Source organism: Bombyx mandarina, chromosome 20 (genome assembly GCF_030267445.1).
Source record: "Bombyx mandarina strain Sakado chromosome 20, ASM3026744v2".
NCBI classification, from domain to species: domain Eukaryota; kingdom Metazoa; phylum Arthropoda; class Insecta; order Lepidoptera; family Bombycidae; genus Bombyx; species Bombyx mandarina.
The window spans coordinates 2,196,883-2,215,758 of record NC_143226.1 but is presented as its reverse complement, the minus strand read 5'-3'; the positions used below and the strand labels follow the sequence as shown (position 1 = coordinate 2,215,758).

Sequence of the window (18,876 nt, the reverse complement as noted above, 5' to 3'; positions counted from 1 at the left end):
TCATATCTCAAGGTGGATGGCGGCATTTACGTTTTAGATGTCTATAGGCTCCGGTAACCACTTAACACCAGGTGGGCTGTGAACTCGTCCACCCATCTATGCAATAAAAAACAAACAAAAAAAAGCTTTATGGTTGTCTCTGCCCTCATCTTTTGAGGGCGCAAACTAAACGCGATTGGGGGCAGCGAAACGCGCGGCCCTTACCCCGCCGAATCCCTGCTGTTACTCTAAGCAAGTACATTGGTTTTATAACTGTATGGTCATATTAGTAATATAATAGTTTTACAATCCATACTATCATATCCGTAATATCATATTACCTTTCTTTAGCCCACTGAGGTTCTCGCCGGATCTTCTCAGTGGATCGCGTTTCTGATCCGGTGGTAGATTCTGCGAAGCACTGCTCTTGCTAGGGCCAGTGTTAGCAACACACCCGGTTTGAGCCCCGTGAGCTCACCTACACGTCAAGGAGAAACTGATATAGCCTCTCAAGGCTATCAGCATAGGTAGGAAGAAAAACGTTTCTATAGGTTTCATAAATCTTTATTGATTTTGCCGCGATCACCTTACGTCCCGTCTTTCGGTACCGTTGGCAAATAAATAATTAGTATCTTGGATTTATTTAACAAATCGTAACAAGGTACAACCTTTGGAGTAGCTGAGCTAGGGAAGCCAAAAAAATAAGCGTGTACGTAATATTAAACTTATTTTTTATGCTTTGAAAAAATATTATTTTATTATTGTTGTAGGTTCTAATAACAACCGACCTCGTTGGGAACGAGTTGTTTTTTCGGGATAAAAGCCTATGACACTTTCTTTACATAAACCTATCCCTTTAAAACAAATCAATCTGTTGTTTCGTTTAGACGTGAGAGGAGGACATACAAACACACACTACCCATGTATAATATTCGTATGGAAGCATGATTATATTAGACCGCACAGTTAAACATAGCCCAATTTAACGTTATCTGTTGAATACCATTTTAAGCGAACGTGGTTTCTTTAAACTTAATTTTTTTCTCTACCTAAGCTGATAGCCTTGAGAGGCTATTTCAGCGTAACCTTGACTAGTAGGTGAGCTCGCGGGGCTCAAACCGGAGTGATGCTGACACTGACCCTAGCAAGAGTAGTGCTTTGCAGAATCTACCATCGGATCGGAAACGCGACCCGCCTGCAATAAATTTATATTAAGCAAAGATATTTTTTTTAAAGTGATGGCACGTTTCTAAAAAGTAGTACCAAAATTAACTTAATTGAAATCTAAGCAGTATTTTTTGCGTGATGCGTTCTCAACGTACGACTTCTAAACATTCAATTTTAACACAATTTTATGCTATCTCTATTAAACCCTTATTGTTACTGCACTCTTTGGACCAGCGATAGCGCGCGGGGAATAAATAGGCACCGGTAAAATAAATAAAAATATTACACTCTTTTTTCTTGTTAATCATTCGTGTAATCGGAGTGAGTACAATATGATAAATTAAAATATAAGAACATAATTAAATACATGATGGACGGTCGCACTCACAAAGTATTTAACGCATACTTTGCACTATCGTAGACTTCATAACCTGAATACCGTCACCCAAATAATTTCTAACACTAGGAGCAGGCTTAGGGACCCCGGTAACCGTACTCATCGAACTCAGCAAACAGTTCGACGTGCAACCTAACCTGAATATCAGCCCGATGAGTTTTTCGCCGGATCTTCGCAGCAAGTCGTAATTCCGATCCGCTAGTAGATTCATTCGCGAAGCAGCTGCCCCTCGGGTTATTAGGTATTAGGTCTTCTTTGGAGGCGTTCGGGTAGCTGTTAGTAAATCCCTCCCCTCCCGGCTGAGTCCATGCTCTCTCACCTGTCCTGATGAAGATGGAAAGGTCAACGGGCCACCAGTAATCCTTCTATCAAAAAAAAAACATAATTCCTACATATAGGTAGATAATTTGTAAAACATTTTATGTATAAATGTTTGCTGAAATTTGGATATGTTCGCACAAATAATATTTTATACGCACCCTGGAATGAGTTATAAAGAAAATTATAACATTCCGATCGGAAGAGTGGGCACGGCCTGAAACATGTAATATCCTGCTTTAGCCCAACTCTAGTTACCATGACAACGTAACTTGTTTATTAAAAACTCACACAGCACGTATTCATATGTTTTTGTAAAAATAATAAAAACACGGCCTACAGGGAACTCAACTTGTGTTTAATTACGAATATGTCTAAGTTAGACATCACTTCAACATGGCAGCTTTCAACTAAGAGCTAGTGATTTATCCAACGACTTAAAAATACATTATAAAAAGAATGAGAAGCCTTCAAATATTACGGTATGTCTATAGTGTGCCAAATTTAACGAATGCTTCCGCAGAAATGTTTCTTTTCGGATTACTTTTGTTTTCTAAACTCTCTTTAGGATAAGTTTTATTTCGCAATGAATTTTAGAGTTAATTAACTAAAATAGATACGTTCATATTGATATGTGAAAACTACAGATGATAAGACTATAATGTTTTATTGCACCTACTGGACGATGATTTTTTTTTGATAAATTGTGTTTTTTAGAAATTATATTTAAATACGAATTACATATTGATAAAATGATGAAATATTCCAAGATCGTTTAGGCATTTTTAAGTGAACATGTGAGTTAAAAAGACACAAAAAATATAAATAAACTATTCATTTTCTTGGTCTAACCTTAAACCAAACACTCATTGGCTTCGGGTGGCTTAACCACGCCATCTGCTGTAATAGCTTTAGTGTTATTGTGTTTATAGAGCAGTTAGTTGCTCTCAATAATGAAAAATAGTATTATTATTCGCCAATAGATGTCTCTCGGGAAGAGTCATAAAGTTGATTATCGATAAAGTTGATTATTGAAAACACGAATAAAACAACGTTTTCTAAAAATAAATCGTAGCTAGATCGATTTATCGCCCCCGAAATCCCCTGTATACTAAATTTTATGAAAATCGTTAGAGCCGTTTCCGCGATTCAGATTATACATATACAAGAATTGCTCGTTTAAAGGTATAAATATATAATATATATAAGATATTCGAAATGAACTTGATTTCAAAATGTCCTAATTTTAAAGCATAATAAAATCCATAATTGTTAAGCGGGAAAACCGTTAAGTTTGTGCTTATGCTTGACTGTGTGGTATCGGATATCGGTAAAAGGCGACAAAAGGATTCACTGGAGAATGGGCAACACCGTTCACTGAGTAATATGACAGCGTGCTGTGATCCACATCCAAATTAACGCGGGTAGATTCGAATTCGATTCGATTGTGGAGTCGTCGTGGCCTAAAAGTTAAGACGTCCGGTGCATTCGTATGTAGCGATGCACCGGTGTTCGAATCCCGCAGGCGGGCACCAATTTTTCTAATGAAATACGTAGGTACTTAACAAATGTTCACGATTGACTTCCACGATGAAGGAATAACATCGTGTAATAAAAATCAAACCCGCAAAATTATAATTTGCGTAATTACTGGTGGTAGGACCTCTTGTGAGTCCACGCGGGTAGGTACCACCACTACCACCACCCTGTCTATTTCTGCCGTGAAGCAGAATGCGTTTCGGTTTGAAGGGTGGGCCAGCTATTGTAACTATACTGAGACCTTAGAACTTATATCTCAAGGTGGGTGGCACATTTACGTTATAGATGTCTATGGGCTCCAGTAACCACTTAACACCAGGTGGGCTGTGAGCTCGTCCACACATCTAAACAATAAAAAAAAATCATCCTACCTGTAAATACCACTATTTCGGCCGCATAGCAGTCTTGCATTCCGATTTGAAAATTGGGAATTGTTATCCAATACGTTTGATAGTTTGGCCTCATAGGTCTGGGTAGGTGTCGGAATTCACGTTATGATCTCCATGGCCTTTAACTGCTTTGCCCATCTTAAAGCGGAGCATATTAAATTTTATCTTCTGTGGATTTATTTAAAACATTCAAAATAATCTTGAATTCTCTTGTTAACTGTCAAAAGGTTATTGACTGCTCTACATTTATTGCAGGATTTTCAATAACAACTTCATTATAGTTAACTAGGTATGGGTAATGCCGTTGGAAAATTTCTAACTGCGGGCAACGTTCAAGGTGCTGGATCGGTCCTCGATAGAGTCATATCCCAGCCGAGCAGCGAAGACCACACCGTTCTTTACAAATTAGCTGATTATAAGAAAGGTAGGTACTATCAGCATTGACTTTGTAAATTAGGTGAATAGGAATAATACATTCATCATCTTATTTATTTACTAGCGACCCGCCCTCGCTTCGCTTCGGAAACATTAAAACATACATGAAACAAAAAAAAAATAAAAAAAAATAAAAAAAAAATAAAAAAAAGTAGCCTATGTTCATCAGGGACAATGTCGGCTTCTAATGGAAAAAGAATTTTTCAAATCGGTCCAGTAGTTTTGGAGCCTATTCGAAACAAACAAACAAACAAATCTTTCCTCTTTATAATATTAGTATAGAAGTATAGATATAGATTTGGGAAACAAACAGTACAATACAAACATATAATATTTTAAAAAAATATAGCTAAAACAATAACCAAATATGTTTCCACAATCAAAATCACATATAACAAGAAGAGAAATTTAGAAATTTATAAATTTAAATAGACTTACTAGAGAAACGTGACCTAAAAAGAAAATTATACTTATGGTTTGCATGATACTCAGTGTAACATCGTCAAAAGCCATATAATCGCCAAATTTATTTTAATTACTCTTTCATGAAGTAATAACTTCATAAAATAATTACCTACCCAGTATTTATGCTGGAGTCATGGTCCAGGCGGCTGGCCGATCCTTCAGCTGGCCGTAGGACCGTCGAGGCGATTCGCCCGATTCTTGTGGATTGGGTGAATCGTGACAGAGGACGCCTCACTTTCCGGCTCACGCAGGTGCTCACTGGGCATGGTTGCTTCGGTGAGTTCCTGCACCGGATCGGAGCCGAGCCGACGGCAGGGTGCTACCATTGTGGTTGCGACTTGGACACGGCGGAGCACACGCTCGTTGCCTGCCCCGCATGGGAGAGGTGGCGCCGTGTCCTCGTCGCAAAAATAGGAAACGACTTGTCGTTGCCGAGTGTTGTGGCATCGATGCTCGGCGACGACGAGTCGTGGAAGGCGATGCTCGACTTCTGCGAGTGCACCATCTCGCAGAAGGAGGCGGCGGGGCGCGTGAGAGACGCACAAGCCCGCCGCCGTCGAGCGGGGGCCAGGGAGGCGGATCTCGCCCAAGCCCTGGCCCTCTAAGTGTTTCGGGTCCCCCTCATATGTCGGTCTGGGGCCCGGCGAAGGGGGCCTAAGAAGACGACGTGCAAGCTGCTCTGCACGCGTTTTACGCAAGAGCATCCGGGTGATGGAAGGCCGGCTATCCTCGACCCACGCTGGTTCTGACCCAGCGGGGTATTTCGTAGGATAACCCATTCAAACCGGCGCCATCTAGGCGGGCTTCGGACAGCCTGCCGACCGAGAGGGCTGGTGGTCGTGGCGCCGACGATCGCTGGCCTGGCGTCCCGAGGGGGAGGGTGATGAGAGAGATGTGCTCCGCACTAAACGCTTCACTTTCCTCCCTTTGCCTCTTCATGAGTTCTGTCTCATGCGAGGTTTGAACGTTGGTTGTTGAGCGACAGGAGGTTTTAGTCGGTTCGACTCCGACATGCCCCACCCCCCATCCCCAGTGGAGGGTGGGAGTCCGGCGATTTCCTCCTGACCAAAAAAAAAAAAAAAACCCAGTATTTATGATTTACTTGGTCAAATATCATTATTCGGCGCTTATCTACCAAACACTTCTGTTATAAATAATGGCTAATTTGCTTCATTCGGCAATTTAACATTCAATACATGATAGGACAACATATAAATTCATTTGTAGCGATATAAACCGGTTTCGCCTACCACTAGCGGCGGCGCGGCGTGCGGCAAAATTCAAACAACTTCCAATTTCCTATATTCAAGCTACGCTCGGACGTAAGCTGAGCGGCCTCTTTGGCGGCACATTTGAAAGCTCTACACGCATCGCGTTCGGTGTCCTTTGAACAAACACCGCGAACGGTCCCCTTTGTCGGAATTTTTGACGGCCATTCATGTGCTGCGTCGTTCTTGAGGCGGCACAGTTCAAAGACGACTACCACATATTAACTCATGCAACGGACACGAATAGTTTTGTACAGTTCCTTGCAGACGTTATCGGTATATATGAGCCGGGCAAACCGAAAAATGAAACCGCAAGTTTCTGACCGATTAGTCTCCTCCCAGCAATAGGCAAGATATACGAACATCTCCTTTGAAAACGCCTCTGGGACTTCATTACCGAAAGGAAATTATTAGGTAATCGACGAGCAGTTTGGATTCCGTGCCAAACACTCGTGCATACAACAATTGCATCGCCTCACGGAGCATATTAACTTAATAGGGCTAAATAGGCGGAAACCAATCCCGACCGGAGCCCTCTTCTTTGAAATCGCAAAGGCGTTCGACGAAATCTGGCTTAACGGTTTGATTTACAAACTGTATACCTAACACTGGAGTGCCAGACAGACTCATGCTCATCATACGAAACTTCTTGTCGAACCGTTCGTTTCGATATCGAGTAGAAGGAACACACTCTCGCCCCCGTCATCGGATGGCCTGAGTAGATACCACAAGGCTCCGCGCTCTCCCCGTTATTATTTAGTTTGTATATCAACGATATACCCTGGTCTCTGGAGACTCATCTAACGCTCTTCGCCGATGACACGGTTATCTACTACTCGTGTAGGAGGAAGTCGTCATTGCATCGGCGACTCCAGATCGCAACAACCACCATGAGACATTATTTCCAGAAATGGTGCATTGACATCAACCCCACGAAAAGCATAGCGGTGCTCTTCAAAAGGGGTCGCCCTCCGAATACCACTTCGAGCAGCCTACTCCCTTTTTTTCTTATGTAAGCTGATAGCCTTGAGAGGCGATGCATATGAGGTGTTGCATCCTCTCAATGAGAAGACTGCAAGGCTCTCAGTAGTAGGTTTAGCGATGGTTTGGCCGACAAACGGCTCGGCACCATCATTGCCTCGCGACAGCTTGCGTCCTTATCTGAAGTTATTACAGCTGCGGTAGACGAGCAATCTATGTCTTTCCACGCACAAGAGCAGTTTATGCAATTTAGAGCTAACCACAATGTTAAACGTGGAAACTACAGAAGTTTCCGAGGCCGAGGAGATAGCCATTTTTATAACAATAAGACAAATTATAATCTTAGCTATAATTGTTATGAAAATAGCACAGGTCAAAGAACTTCACATATCGTAAATCGAGGTAAACACTCAGGCGACCAACGCCAGCGTCAGCATTTTCGCGGACGTCCGATGCGTTATCAGCGTATACAGAATAACACGCAAGAGTCCAATGTCCAAGACAACTTGCGCAACGATGACGCATCGGAATGCGAAAAAACGTGTTTTAGGTGGCGTCGACTGTTTACCATTCGACCATTCGGTCCGCATGCGACGCAGGTGCTCACGGGACACGGCTATTTCGGCCGCTACCTGCACCTCGTCGCCCGGAGGGAGCCGACGCCGAAGTGCCACCACCACTGCAGTGGCTGTAACGAGGACACGGCGGAGCACACATTCGCGTACTGCCCTGCTTTCGCGGAGTAGCGCCGCGTTTTCGTTACAAAAGTAGGACCGGACTTGTCGCTTCCGAACGTCATGGCTACGATGCTCGGCAGCGGCCAGTCCACTATCTCGCAGAAGGAGGCGGCGGAACGGGAGAGGAAGAGCTCTTCTTTTCTCTCGGCGCCGTGCCACCGCCGCCGAATCGGTGGTCAGAGAAGGGTGTTCATCCAGCTCCGGCCATTGTGAGGAGGCAGTCTCCTCCCGATGATGGTCACGGGGAGACCTGAGAGGTTGAGGCTTCACCGCACGCTACCGTCACTTTAGCGCGCTGGCATGATGGATGGGATGACGCATCAGCGGCTACGGCCAGTGATGCGTTCCGCATTGTCGCCGTCGAACATAGAGGAACATGTGGAAAAGCAACCCGGTCGTCGGTGTATCGCGTTCCGACCCGGCAGGCTGGTTCTGACCCAGCGGGGTATCCTGGAACACCAGTGGCATCGCCTAGGCAGCCTGGTAGAGTGGCGACCGGCGTCGTTGGTCATCGACCGTCGCCTCGACGACCCGTCGGTCGTGCGTCCTCGGAGTGGCGCTGCGAGTCTGGTTGTGATGTTGACCGCAGGAACCCCCCTACTCTGACTGGGTTCTGAACCCAGACGGAGATCGGACGTCGGGTATAAGAGTGCAGGGGAGTCGTTTAGTGTAGTAGGGCCCTAAAACTCCTTTGGCCTGCGGTCTGCTCATAACATCTGCAGATCGCCAAGTCCCACATACCCCGTGCGCCCCTAGGCGCGTGGACCTCGTACGAGGTTCAGCTCAGGCCCAAAAAAAAAGGCACGATAAACACGTTATAATTTGCCAATACGTCACTCATACACTATATATCCGCCTGCAAGTCACTTCCGTGCCTATTCCAACACCTCAGACATATTTCAACCATTACAGGCGGTCTACTTTTAGAGACCTACGCGAAAGGTGGCATGATAGCCGCTGAAAAGTTAATGAGAGACGAATTCGCTGCATACATGTACGGCGGAGGGAGGGGCCGGGTCATCAATCGTGCTGAATACTTGAGATGGAAGTTCAGAGATCAAGAACAGGTGAGAAGGAATGAAACATGTATGTAACAATGTTTCTTTTTTTATAATTACAAAGTTAAATGAATGAAATCGTGATCGATCTTGTGTTAAATGGCTACCGGAACCCGTACACATCACAAAGGACATGGCTGTGGATGGGATCATAGATAAATACAGTATGCGCGCGAGTTCATGTCCATCAGGGCCAGAGGCGACGCGCGGGGGACAGCTCGCCCCACCTTCGCCCACCTCCCCGCATTTGTCTGGCGTCGAGTGTTATCCTTGACGGTTATGACACGCGCTTATCGATATCGAAAATTTACGCTAATGTTATTGTGTTATTTAACCATGACTACTCCGCTTTCAACAAGTTCAGGTAGAAAAAAAGCTACTGAAAAAAGATACACACTGATTTCGACTCTGATCTGTCGGTTGTCTTTTCATTTGATAGTGATTGAATTGGAATTTAAAAATATATTTTTCTCTATTAGAAATAAATAAGTAATTAGTTATCACATTTATTTTATTTCATAATTGGCAAAATTACCTTAAGTTACATTAAACCAAATTGACAGCTGTTAACTAAATCGGTACCTAGTTATTATCGACATTACCATAATTAACTAGGTCACAGCACTGCCGCATTCCTCAGGATGGACATGAACTCGTGCGCCTACTGTACCTATCATTTAATATTTAAGTTATTGGATTGTGAAATGACTGTTTCACTCCGCAAACGTCGAACGCATTACGTTCTATCAAAGATTATGTCAATGACAATATTTAGAGGCTGGGCAAAACTTCATCAGATAACAAAATTGTTTTAAACTTTCCCTATCTACTCTGTACTAGACTATTCCGTATCGGGTTCTCACCACGATTTTTACTTTTCATGAGTTCCTAATATTTCGACACTGTTACAAGTGCCGTGATTTCTGGTCGACTTCATAAGTAGATTTTATTTTGTTATTAAAATAAAATAACAACCAACAAAAGTCGTAGCTTTAGAATAAATGTATTTTATTTTTTTAAGTTTCAAATCTTCCTGAATACATATAATGTAGCTTAAAAACAGGCTTTAAAAGCAAAGCGAGCAAAAATATTAATTCCAATTATTATATTCAACTCTGGTTATCGTAGATATTATTATTTGTCTGAAATAATGAAATTATTAGGTACATCATCATCGGTTTTCGACACGTGTGCTAATTTTGAAGTTAGACAGAAGTTTTGAAGCAAGTAGAAATTACTTTAAAATATTTCGTTACGTAGGTAGATGCAGGATATAGACAAGGCAAGCTTATATTATGTATAAAGCGTGCTCATAAAAGAATATGTCTTTAGGTTGTACTTCCAATTGAAGCATCGCTCTCACCTTATGACCCGCTCGCCAAATGGGAAGACCACACCGCCTGTTGGCAGATGTGTTATAGAGGAGCCCTCGGCGAATCGTTGCTTCATGTACTCATTATTTGTGATACTAAGGTGAACGGTATTCATGTTTATCACTACATAGTATAAAACAAAGTCGCTTTCTCTGTCCCTATGTATGCTTAAATCTTTAAAACTACGCAACGGATTTTGATGCGTTTTTTTTTAATAGATAGAATGATTGAAGAGGAAGGTTTATGTGTATAGTAACACCCATTAAATAGTGGAGAAATCAATAATAAATTACAGTTTCCGAAGCGAAGCGAGGGCGGGTCGCTAGTATATAAACAAAGAAATACGCTTAAACAGCAAATCGGACTAACAAGTAATTTCATATTTTCTCTTATACGGTTGATATTAGATACTAAAGCGAAGTTTTCAAATTATTGTATTGTCATTGATCCTTGATGCGTGTGCAAATTTACAATTTAATCTGAGGTTGAACTCAAATAACGTTCAAAGATTCCGTTACTTACAATCATTTAAACATACACACCAATATTATAAAAAACACTTTAAAAATAACACTTTTGATTTGATTTCGAAGAGTGTGTACTTACTTGCCCTTAATAAATACCTAGTTTATAACATATTTAATGTAAAACATTAGTTTTTGAAATTTATCTGTCCTAAACTAGCACACTGTATGAAAATGCACAAAATGTTTTTGTTTCCTTCGATTTTTCAGCACAATCTCGTGTTTTACAAATATGTATTCCAAATCGATTTCATTGCAGCTATGACTAACTATCTATTGATTGAAATTACAGATCCATACAAGATTAGCTCGAACTCTAGTAAAATGTTTTCCGAAGCTGTCACTAGACGTCGTTGAAGGTGAAGAATATTTAGGTGTGTATTCAGATGGAGTGAAAACTAATTATAGAACAATAAACAAGATGCAATGACATGATTAAAACTGAGTTTGACCTCGTGTTTTCAAAATTTTCAATGTTATTAATATGTTTTTTTTTAATACTTAGATGTGTGGACGAGCTCACAGCCCACCCGGTGTTAAGTGGTTACTGGAGCCCATAGACATCTACAACGTAAATGCGCCATACACCTTGAGATATAAGTTCTAAGGTCTCAGTATATTACAACTGCTGCCCCACCCTTCAAACCGAAACGCATTACTGCTTCACGGCAGAAATAGGCGGGACGGTGGCACTTACCCGTGCGGACTCACAAGAGGTCCTACCACTAGTAATCTTTAGGTCTTGAATTATTTACATAGTACATTCAACAGCAGCGTTTTGTTTAAGATAGAAGATCTATGAAAGTCTTACGTCCTATTGTGTGATTTTCACGAGTCGTATATCTATATATTGAATAGCTATATATTGAATAATTGAATATACGTGAAGCAAAAACTTTGTATCCCTTTTAACGAAAATTGCGCGGACGAAGGAATATGAAATTTTCCACACTTATAGAGAACATAGAGAAGAAGTGCACAACGCTAATATTTTTTTAAAATAATGCATAAAAGATACATTAAATCAATAAAGAAAACATTACACACACTACATACCATGTATTTGACACACACGCATGCATACTATTTATTGTCAAACTTTTGTTCTTGACGTCTGTTGTCAAATTGAGAATAGATTAAATATTGTTTGTCTTTGTTAATATTTTTTATAGTGTAATCTTGGCGAAATTTGTGATTATAGAAGTATAAAATACAATCATAATAGTGTACAAACTTACAATTCCAATTAATTATAGTCGAGTTTCGACTACTGCGGGACCTCTAGTAAAATTTAAACCGCATTTACGGTTTATTCTCAGGTTTCCTCGTTACAGAACGAACTCGGGATATATGCAGGAACTGCTGAGATTCACTAATAAATGTCGTATGTTCCACACGATCTGCTTCGTGAAACTTTATTGGAGTTTGTACCGTTTTCCTCTTTTTAACATCGTACAGTCAACGATGTGGGACACATAAAAAAATAGCGTCATGGCCGTGCGTTTTTAATGAGCTTGTAGGTAGACTAGCATACACCACACCGGATGGTAAGTGGTTATCGTCCCTCATGGACGTCAGCAATGCCAGGGGCATAGCCAAACCGTTGGCTCCCATAAGTGTCTTTAGTATTATTGGTCCGAAGGATGGCAGAAAATTAACGTCAAATATCTCAAGCTCCGTATCTCCTAAATAGCGATAAAATCTCAGTGCAACCTAAACGTTAAACTTAGTCTCTTTAGTTTGTTCAGAAACAACCATTCTAACAACGTAGGTCTGCGCTAGCTTTGCTATTAACAAATTGTTTTATTTTTATATTTTAGATAAAATAAAATACGAGTATGGGTAAAGCACAAAGTTCATATCCCTTTTTTTTTAACGCTGGGGAATCCATTTACGGATACCCGGTCGAGGGGAATATCTATATAATTATATACCTAAGCACACGGGAGGAAAAATATTTTGAAGTCGTCGTGGCCTAAACGATAAGACGTCCGGTGCATCCGTATGCGATGCACCGGTGTTCGAATCCCGCAGGCGGGTACCAATTTTTCTAATGAAATACGTACTCAACAAATGTTCACCATTGACTTCCACGGTGAAGGAATAACATCGTGTAATAAAAACCAAACCCGCAAAATTATAATTTGCGTAATCACTGGTGGTAGGACCTCTTGTGAGTCCGCACGGGTAGGTACCACCACCCCGTCTATTTCCGCCGTGAAGCAGTAATGCGTTTCGGTTCGAAGGGTGGGGTAGCCGTTGTAACTATACTGAGACCTTAGAACTTATATCTCGAGGTGGGTGGCGCATTTATATTGTAGATGTCTATGGGCTCCAGTAACCACTTAACACCAGGTGGGCTGTGAGCTCGTCCATCCATGTAAGCAATAAAAAAAAAACATGTGACGTATAGTTATTCGAATTTGTCTAACAGATTAGAGCTAATTGAATAATTTTACAGAATAGGTACCTATGGTTATGATGAACTATATCGTAAGTTAATCGTTACAGGGGCAAGCTCTTTACATCTGGCAATAGCGTACAGCAATAACGAGCTAGTACAAGATCTAGTTGAGGCCGGAGCTGATGTCAACCAGAGAGCCATTGGTGCGTACTTAACGAAGCTAATTTTTATTTTATTTTTATTGCCCTTGTAGGCAGACGAGCATACGGCCCACCTGATGGTGAGTGGTTACCGTCGCCCATGGACTTCAGCAATGCCAGGGGCAGAGCCAAGCCGCTGCCTACCGCTTAATACTCTCCACAAGCCTCGTTTGAAGAAGGACGTAAATGGGCTCATTGTTTTAAATTTTTGTTACTACCCTCAATCGACAGTTGAGCTCGGGGTCCGTCTGATCTAATTTTAGTCAATGGAGTCCATGGACATAACTACGTGAATTTTATCATTAACCTTGAAAACCTTGAAAACATTTACACATAACAGTTTGCTAAAAACTCTCCACACTAGGCACTGCCTGTCTCGTGGAGAGTTTTTTACAGGAGTATCTTAAAACTAGTAATAACGGTGCTGAATATACGAGTAAATCAAAATAGTTGATATGATGTCAAAGTCTCAAATTGTATTATATACCTAACTCCTGTCCAACTATTCAAAAACGAACGCATAACTAGTACGTAGAAATAGGCAGGATGGTGGTTACTACCCGTGTGGGCTCACAGTAGGTACTCTCTTCCAGAATATATAGAACATCCATAAGAAATGTTTTGAGAAAATATTAATTGAAAATGGTAACACAGGTAGCTTTTTCCTACCCCGCGACCAACAAAGAGTTCCGCCAGCGCGACAAACAAATTACGAAGGTCTGGCATACTTGGGCGAATACCCCCTGGCTTGGACGGCTTGTTGCGCGAACGAAGCAGTCTACAACCTCTTACTAGATTCCGGGGCAGATCCCGATGCTCAGGATTCGTTCGGGAACATGATACTACACATGGTGGTCGTTTGTGATAAACTGGTACGCTTACTTCTATTAATTCCATTACTCTCCATTACTTTATCAAAAAACCTCTAAATTATTTGAATTAACTAACACAACGAAATCCTTTTACCATTTATGGCGGATATACCCAAAATCAGAACACGTAAGAGACGCAATCGTTCACTGCTGAAATCAACTTATTTAACATTTGGAGACTATGTTTTATGGTCAATTATATATGCATTTATTCACGTTTAACGTATTAATGATAACGAATTCATGAACAATACGAATTTTGAATATGTAGTAGGTATAATTAATTTGTAATTACTTTTTAATGAGTTCGAAGGCGATCGAACAATAAATAACCTGATGGTGAGTGGTAGGTATCTGTTGTTCACTAATTTCGAACACAGCATAATAGATATGTCGGCGCCAGGAAAAGCATCATGGGAGAATCTGTCAAGTTTTATTTATTTATTTTTTATTGCTTAGATTGGTGGACGAGCTCACAGCCCACCTGGTGTTAAGTGATTACTGGAGCCCATAGACATCTACAACGTAAATGCGCCACCCACTTTCAGATATAAGTTCTAAGCTATCAGTATAGTTACAACGGCTGCCCCACCCTCCAAACCAAGTGTATTCCAGAGCCACATGGTATGTGGTAGGTTGCAAGAATAGGTTTGGTAACACACTATATTCCAGATCGGTTCTTCCACATACACATTTGTAACACATTTCATTCCCTTCTCTAGATTGACCAGCTTCACATTATAAATCCCTCCATCTTTCTTATCGATTTCTTTTCCTATTCCTCAGGACATGTTTGGATATGCCCTGCGTCACCCTAAAGTTCCGGCCAGTAACGGTCGAATGAATAAAGCCGGTTTTACCCCACTAACCTTGGCTTGTCAGTTGGGTCGGGCCTCTGTCTTCAGAGAGATGCTGGAGCTATCAGCCAGAGAGTTCTGGCGCTACTCCAACATTACGTGCTCCGCTTACCCTTTGAACGCTTTAGATACCTTGCTGCCTGATGGGCGAACAAGTAAGCCTCTACTGTTTGTTACATTCTCTTAATTAAAACTAAGTACTTTGCGGTTTAGCCTTGCATTTTTTACTTCCGTCTTTGTTGTCTTCTATTGATTTTGAATAATGAAAGATCAACGAATAACACCTTAGTCGTCAGTGACAACGACAGCTGTAAGCTATTTGGGACGTCGGAAATAATGTACCTAATGTCTTTACATACTTTACATACAACATAATACTTTTAATTATGAAAATGAAAGCTATTTAACTTTAGTTTGATTTTTTTTTGTTAAGTACAATAGAAATCAAAGACGAATTTTATTTTTAATGATTAGAATAATTACAAATTCACAAAACAATACTGATTTTCTTCATCAATTACTTAGTTGTTAGTTTAGTATGAGTAAGACATTAGCTGTGCCACTTAATCCACCGACACAACCCGCTGAGTTTCTCGCGGGATCTTCTGCGTGTGTCGCAATTCCAATCCGGTGGTAGAGGTAACAAAGCTCTGCTTTTGCTAGGGAAGACGTTAGCAAATTCTCTGATGCCTAGCCCCGTGAACTCGCTTACCTGTTAGCTGAAGCTGCAATAGCCGCTTGAGTCTAACGAGGCTAATAAAAACATAAACATTACCCTAAATTTCAGATTGGAATTCGGCTTTATTCATTATACTGAACGGAACAAAGCAAGAACACTTGAACATGTTAGACGGCGGTATCATACAAAGGTTGCTTGAAGAAAAATGGAAGACTTTCGCCAGGGTACATTATAAGTATTACAATAACTTAAATTGTTTTAAAACTTTCAAGGGTAATTTAGGTAATTACACACAGTGTTGCCAGCGCCCCGAAACGGGTAAACATGGTCATGTTCACTGCGCTTGCAACACGATCGAAATATCAGGAACCTCATGTATCACATACGTAACTCATTGCAGTATGAACACGTTAAATAACAATACCTACACGTTAAGTGTAATTGATGATATTATTAACCAATAACATATTAAACTATTGAAAATTGAAAATTTCTAGATAATATTGACATATGAAAACATATTAAACTATTTTTTCTAGACTAAATTCCTCAAACGTCTTCTCATACTGATGCTGCATCTTCTCCTGCTCTCCGTTTCTGTGTATCTACGTCACAGCAGCGCAGAAGCTGATGCCCATCCCAACTGGGGCTTGGAGATCAACGACGCTAGAAGCGGACTAAGGCTTGCCAGTGAACTTGGGACTATATTGAGCACGTTGTGTTATATTATACTGCAACAAGGTGACGAGCTAAAGAATCAAGGATTGGTCGCTTATTTTAAGCAGTTGGTAAGTTGTACACACACACACACAAACACCTGCAATCGCAGATTCGTTGTGTTAACTTATTGAAGTGAAACTTCTAATGCGATTTCCAACAAGGTTGCTTTTTTTCTCCTACCTATGCTGATAGCCTTGAGAGGCTATTTCAGCTTCGCCCTAACGTTTGTAGGTGAGCTCACGGGGCTCAAACCTGATGACGATGCTAACACGAACCCTAGCAAGAGCCGTGCTTCGCAGAATCTACCACCGGATCGGAAACGCGACCCACTGAGAAGATCCGGCGAGAAACTCAGTGGGCTGTAAAAAGAACCTTAACGTTAAACGTTTAACGCTACCATACTAGAAAAAGACAGAGCAAGAGTGAATGCGTGGCACTCGAACGCATGCGCGTAGTATGCCTGTTACAGGCCAACGCGAGCGTTAGCAACGAGTAGCGTCCAATATTCTAATGAAGTATTTAAAATATATATAATATAAATGTTGAGGATGTCGCATCTCTTATACACACCATTCCGCATTACGACAGCAATCTGATTTAAGGATGAAAAATAAAGAAAACCACAATACTACACATCGAAAAAGAAGTTTCACTTCATTCACGTGCACCAAGTTGCACGCGCGCCGTTTTTGTCACAATCTATACAATATCACAAGATTATAGTAACAGTATCTTTTAAAAAATATGACAAGAAAGTAAAATAGTTACTAATATTTCTTATCTTTATCGGGTTATCTCTATGTCTCTAGTGAATTCAAATTCAAATTCAAATTCAAAATCATTTATTTCAACTTAGATGTCAGTATGACACATTTGTTGAATGTCAAAATACAAATAACAATGTTAACTCTACCACCGGTTCCAAAAAAAGCCACAGTCCTGAGAAGAACCGGCGAAACAAACTCAGCGGGCTTTTTTTTCTTTTTGTTTTTTCTCAAATATATTCTTTTTTTTAAATAAATAGAAATATTCACAATAAAAGAAAAAACAAGTCTAAAAAAATAATAATAATAATGAAAAATGAAAAGGCCAGGAGCGAGCGCCTCATTCCCACGTAGTGCCATCTAGTAAATAATCCTTAACTTTATAATATGCCTTGTTGCACAAACGTTCCTTAACAGTTTTCTTAAATCTATGAACAGGTAGTAGTTGAACGTTTAGTGGGATCTTGTTGAAAAGCTGTACACCCAGCCCCCTAAAAGAGTTGCTTATTTTTTTAATTCGAGCCGCCGGCAACGCAAGCCTATGTTTGTTCCTAGTGTTCACATTGTGCAAATCGCAGACTCTGGGGAATTCTTCAATGTTTTTACGCACGTACAATAAATTTTCAAAAATGTATTGGGACGCTAAAGTTAGAATTTTGATTTCCTTAAACTTGTCCCTCAAGGATTCCCTCGGGTGCATATTATAAATAGCACGAATAGCCCTCTTCTGCAGGATGAAAATCGTTTCGACATCGGCAGCATTGCCCCATAGCAAAATGCCATAGGACATAACACTATGAAAATAACTAAAATAAACCAAGCGTGCCGTATCTTCATTAATATACATTCGTATTTTTTTTACCGCAAACGCTGCAGAACTAAGCCTACTCGCTAACTTGCATATGTGAGGACCCCACTGCAGCTTAGAATCAACTGTTATACCAAGAAAAACTGTCGAATCCACAAGCTCCAGTGTCTCTCCACTTACAGTAATATTAGTGTCAACTTGTCTAACATTAGGTGTAGTAAATTTTATACATTTTGTTTTTTTGTTATTTAATAACAGATTATTAACACTAAACCAATGTACCACGCGCGAGATAGCATCATTCACATCGTCATAATCTTCCAAATGTCGTTTAATTTTAAACAATAATGATGTATCATCAGCGAATAATACGACCTCGTGACGGGTTTCAATAAACTTAGGTAAATCATTGATATATACAAGAAATAGGAAGGGACCCAATATGGAACCCTGAGGAACACCCATATTAAGTAAGACACCGGAAGATCTCGTTCCTTTAACGTCTACCTTTTGGATTCTTCCGGATAAATAAGATTTAATAAGTTCTAATGAAACGCCCCTAATACCATAATGGTGTAATTTCCTCAACAATGTATTATGCTCAACACAATCAAAAGCTTTAGATAAGTCGCAGAAAACCCCAAGGGCATTATGCGACTCTTCCCAAGCCTGAAAAATATTTTTAATGAGATCTACACCTGCATCAATAGTTGACCGACCTCTAGTGAATCCATATTGTTTGTTATGAAGCAGGTTATTGGAATTGAAGTGGTTCAAAAGTTGTTCCAGAATAATTTTTTCAAAAATTTTACTCAATGTAGGTAGTACTGAAATGGGCCTAAAGTTAGAGGGGTCAAAAGTACTACCAGATTTAAATAACGGTATTATTTTACTATATTTCATAAGATCAGGAAACACACCACCATCAATACAGTCATTAAA

General features: G+C 40.5%; 1 protein-coding gene across 2 annotated transcripts in view; it reads left to right on the top strand.

Annotated features, from left to right (window-relative positions):
• iav (transient receptor potential cation channel subfamily V iav) overlaps positions 1 to 18,876 on the top strand; it is a 54,328-nt gene that overhangs the window by 15,176 nt on the left and 20,276 nt on the right. For both annotated transcript variants that reach the window (XM_089735798.1, XM_028177090.2), the window contains exons 2-10: positions 4,045 to 4,213; positions 8,588 to 8,742; positions 10,066 to 10,206; positions 10,923 to 11,004; positions 13,142 to 13,237; positions 13,889 to 14,106; positions 14,893 to 15,118; positions 15,751 to 15,866; positions 16,182 to 16,430. In XM_089735798.1, the coding sequence (XP_089591924.1) occupies positions 4,081 to 4,213; positions 8,588 to 8,742; positions 10,066 to 10,206; positions 10,923 to 11,004; positions 13,142 to 13,237; positions 13,889 to 14,106; positions 14,893 to 15,118; positions 15,751 to 15,866; positions 16,182 to 16,430 (1,416 nt within the window). In that variant the 5' untranslated portion in view covers positions 4,045 to 4,080. The remainder of the gene's footprint in view (positions 1 to 4,044; positions 4,214 to 8,587; positions 8,743 to 10,065; positions 10,207 to 10,922; positions 11,005 to 13,141; positions 13,238 to 13,888; positions 14,107 to 14,892; positions 15,119 to 15,750; positions 15,867 to 16,181; positions 16,431 to 18,876) is intronic.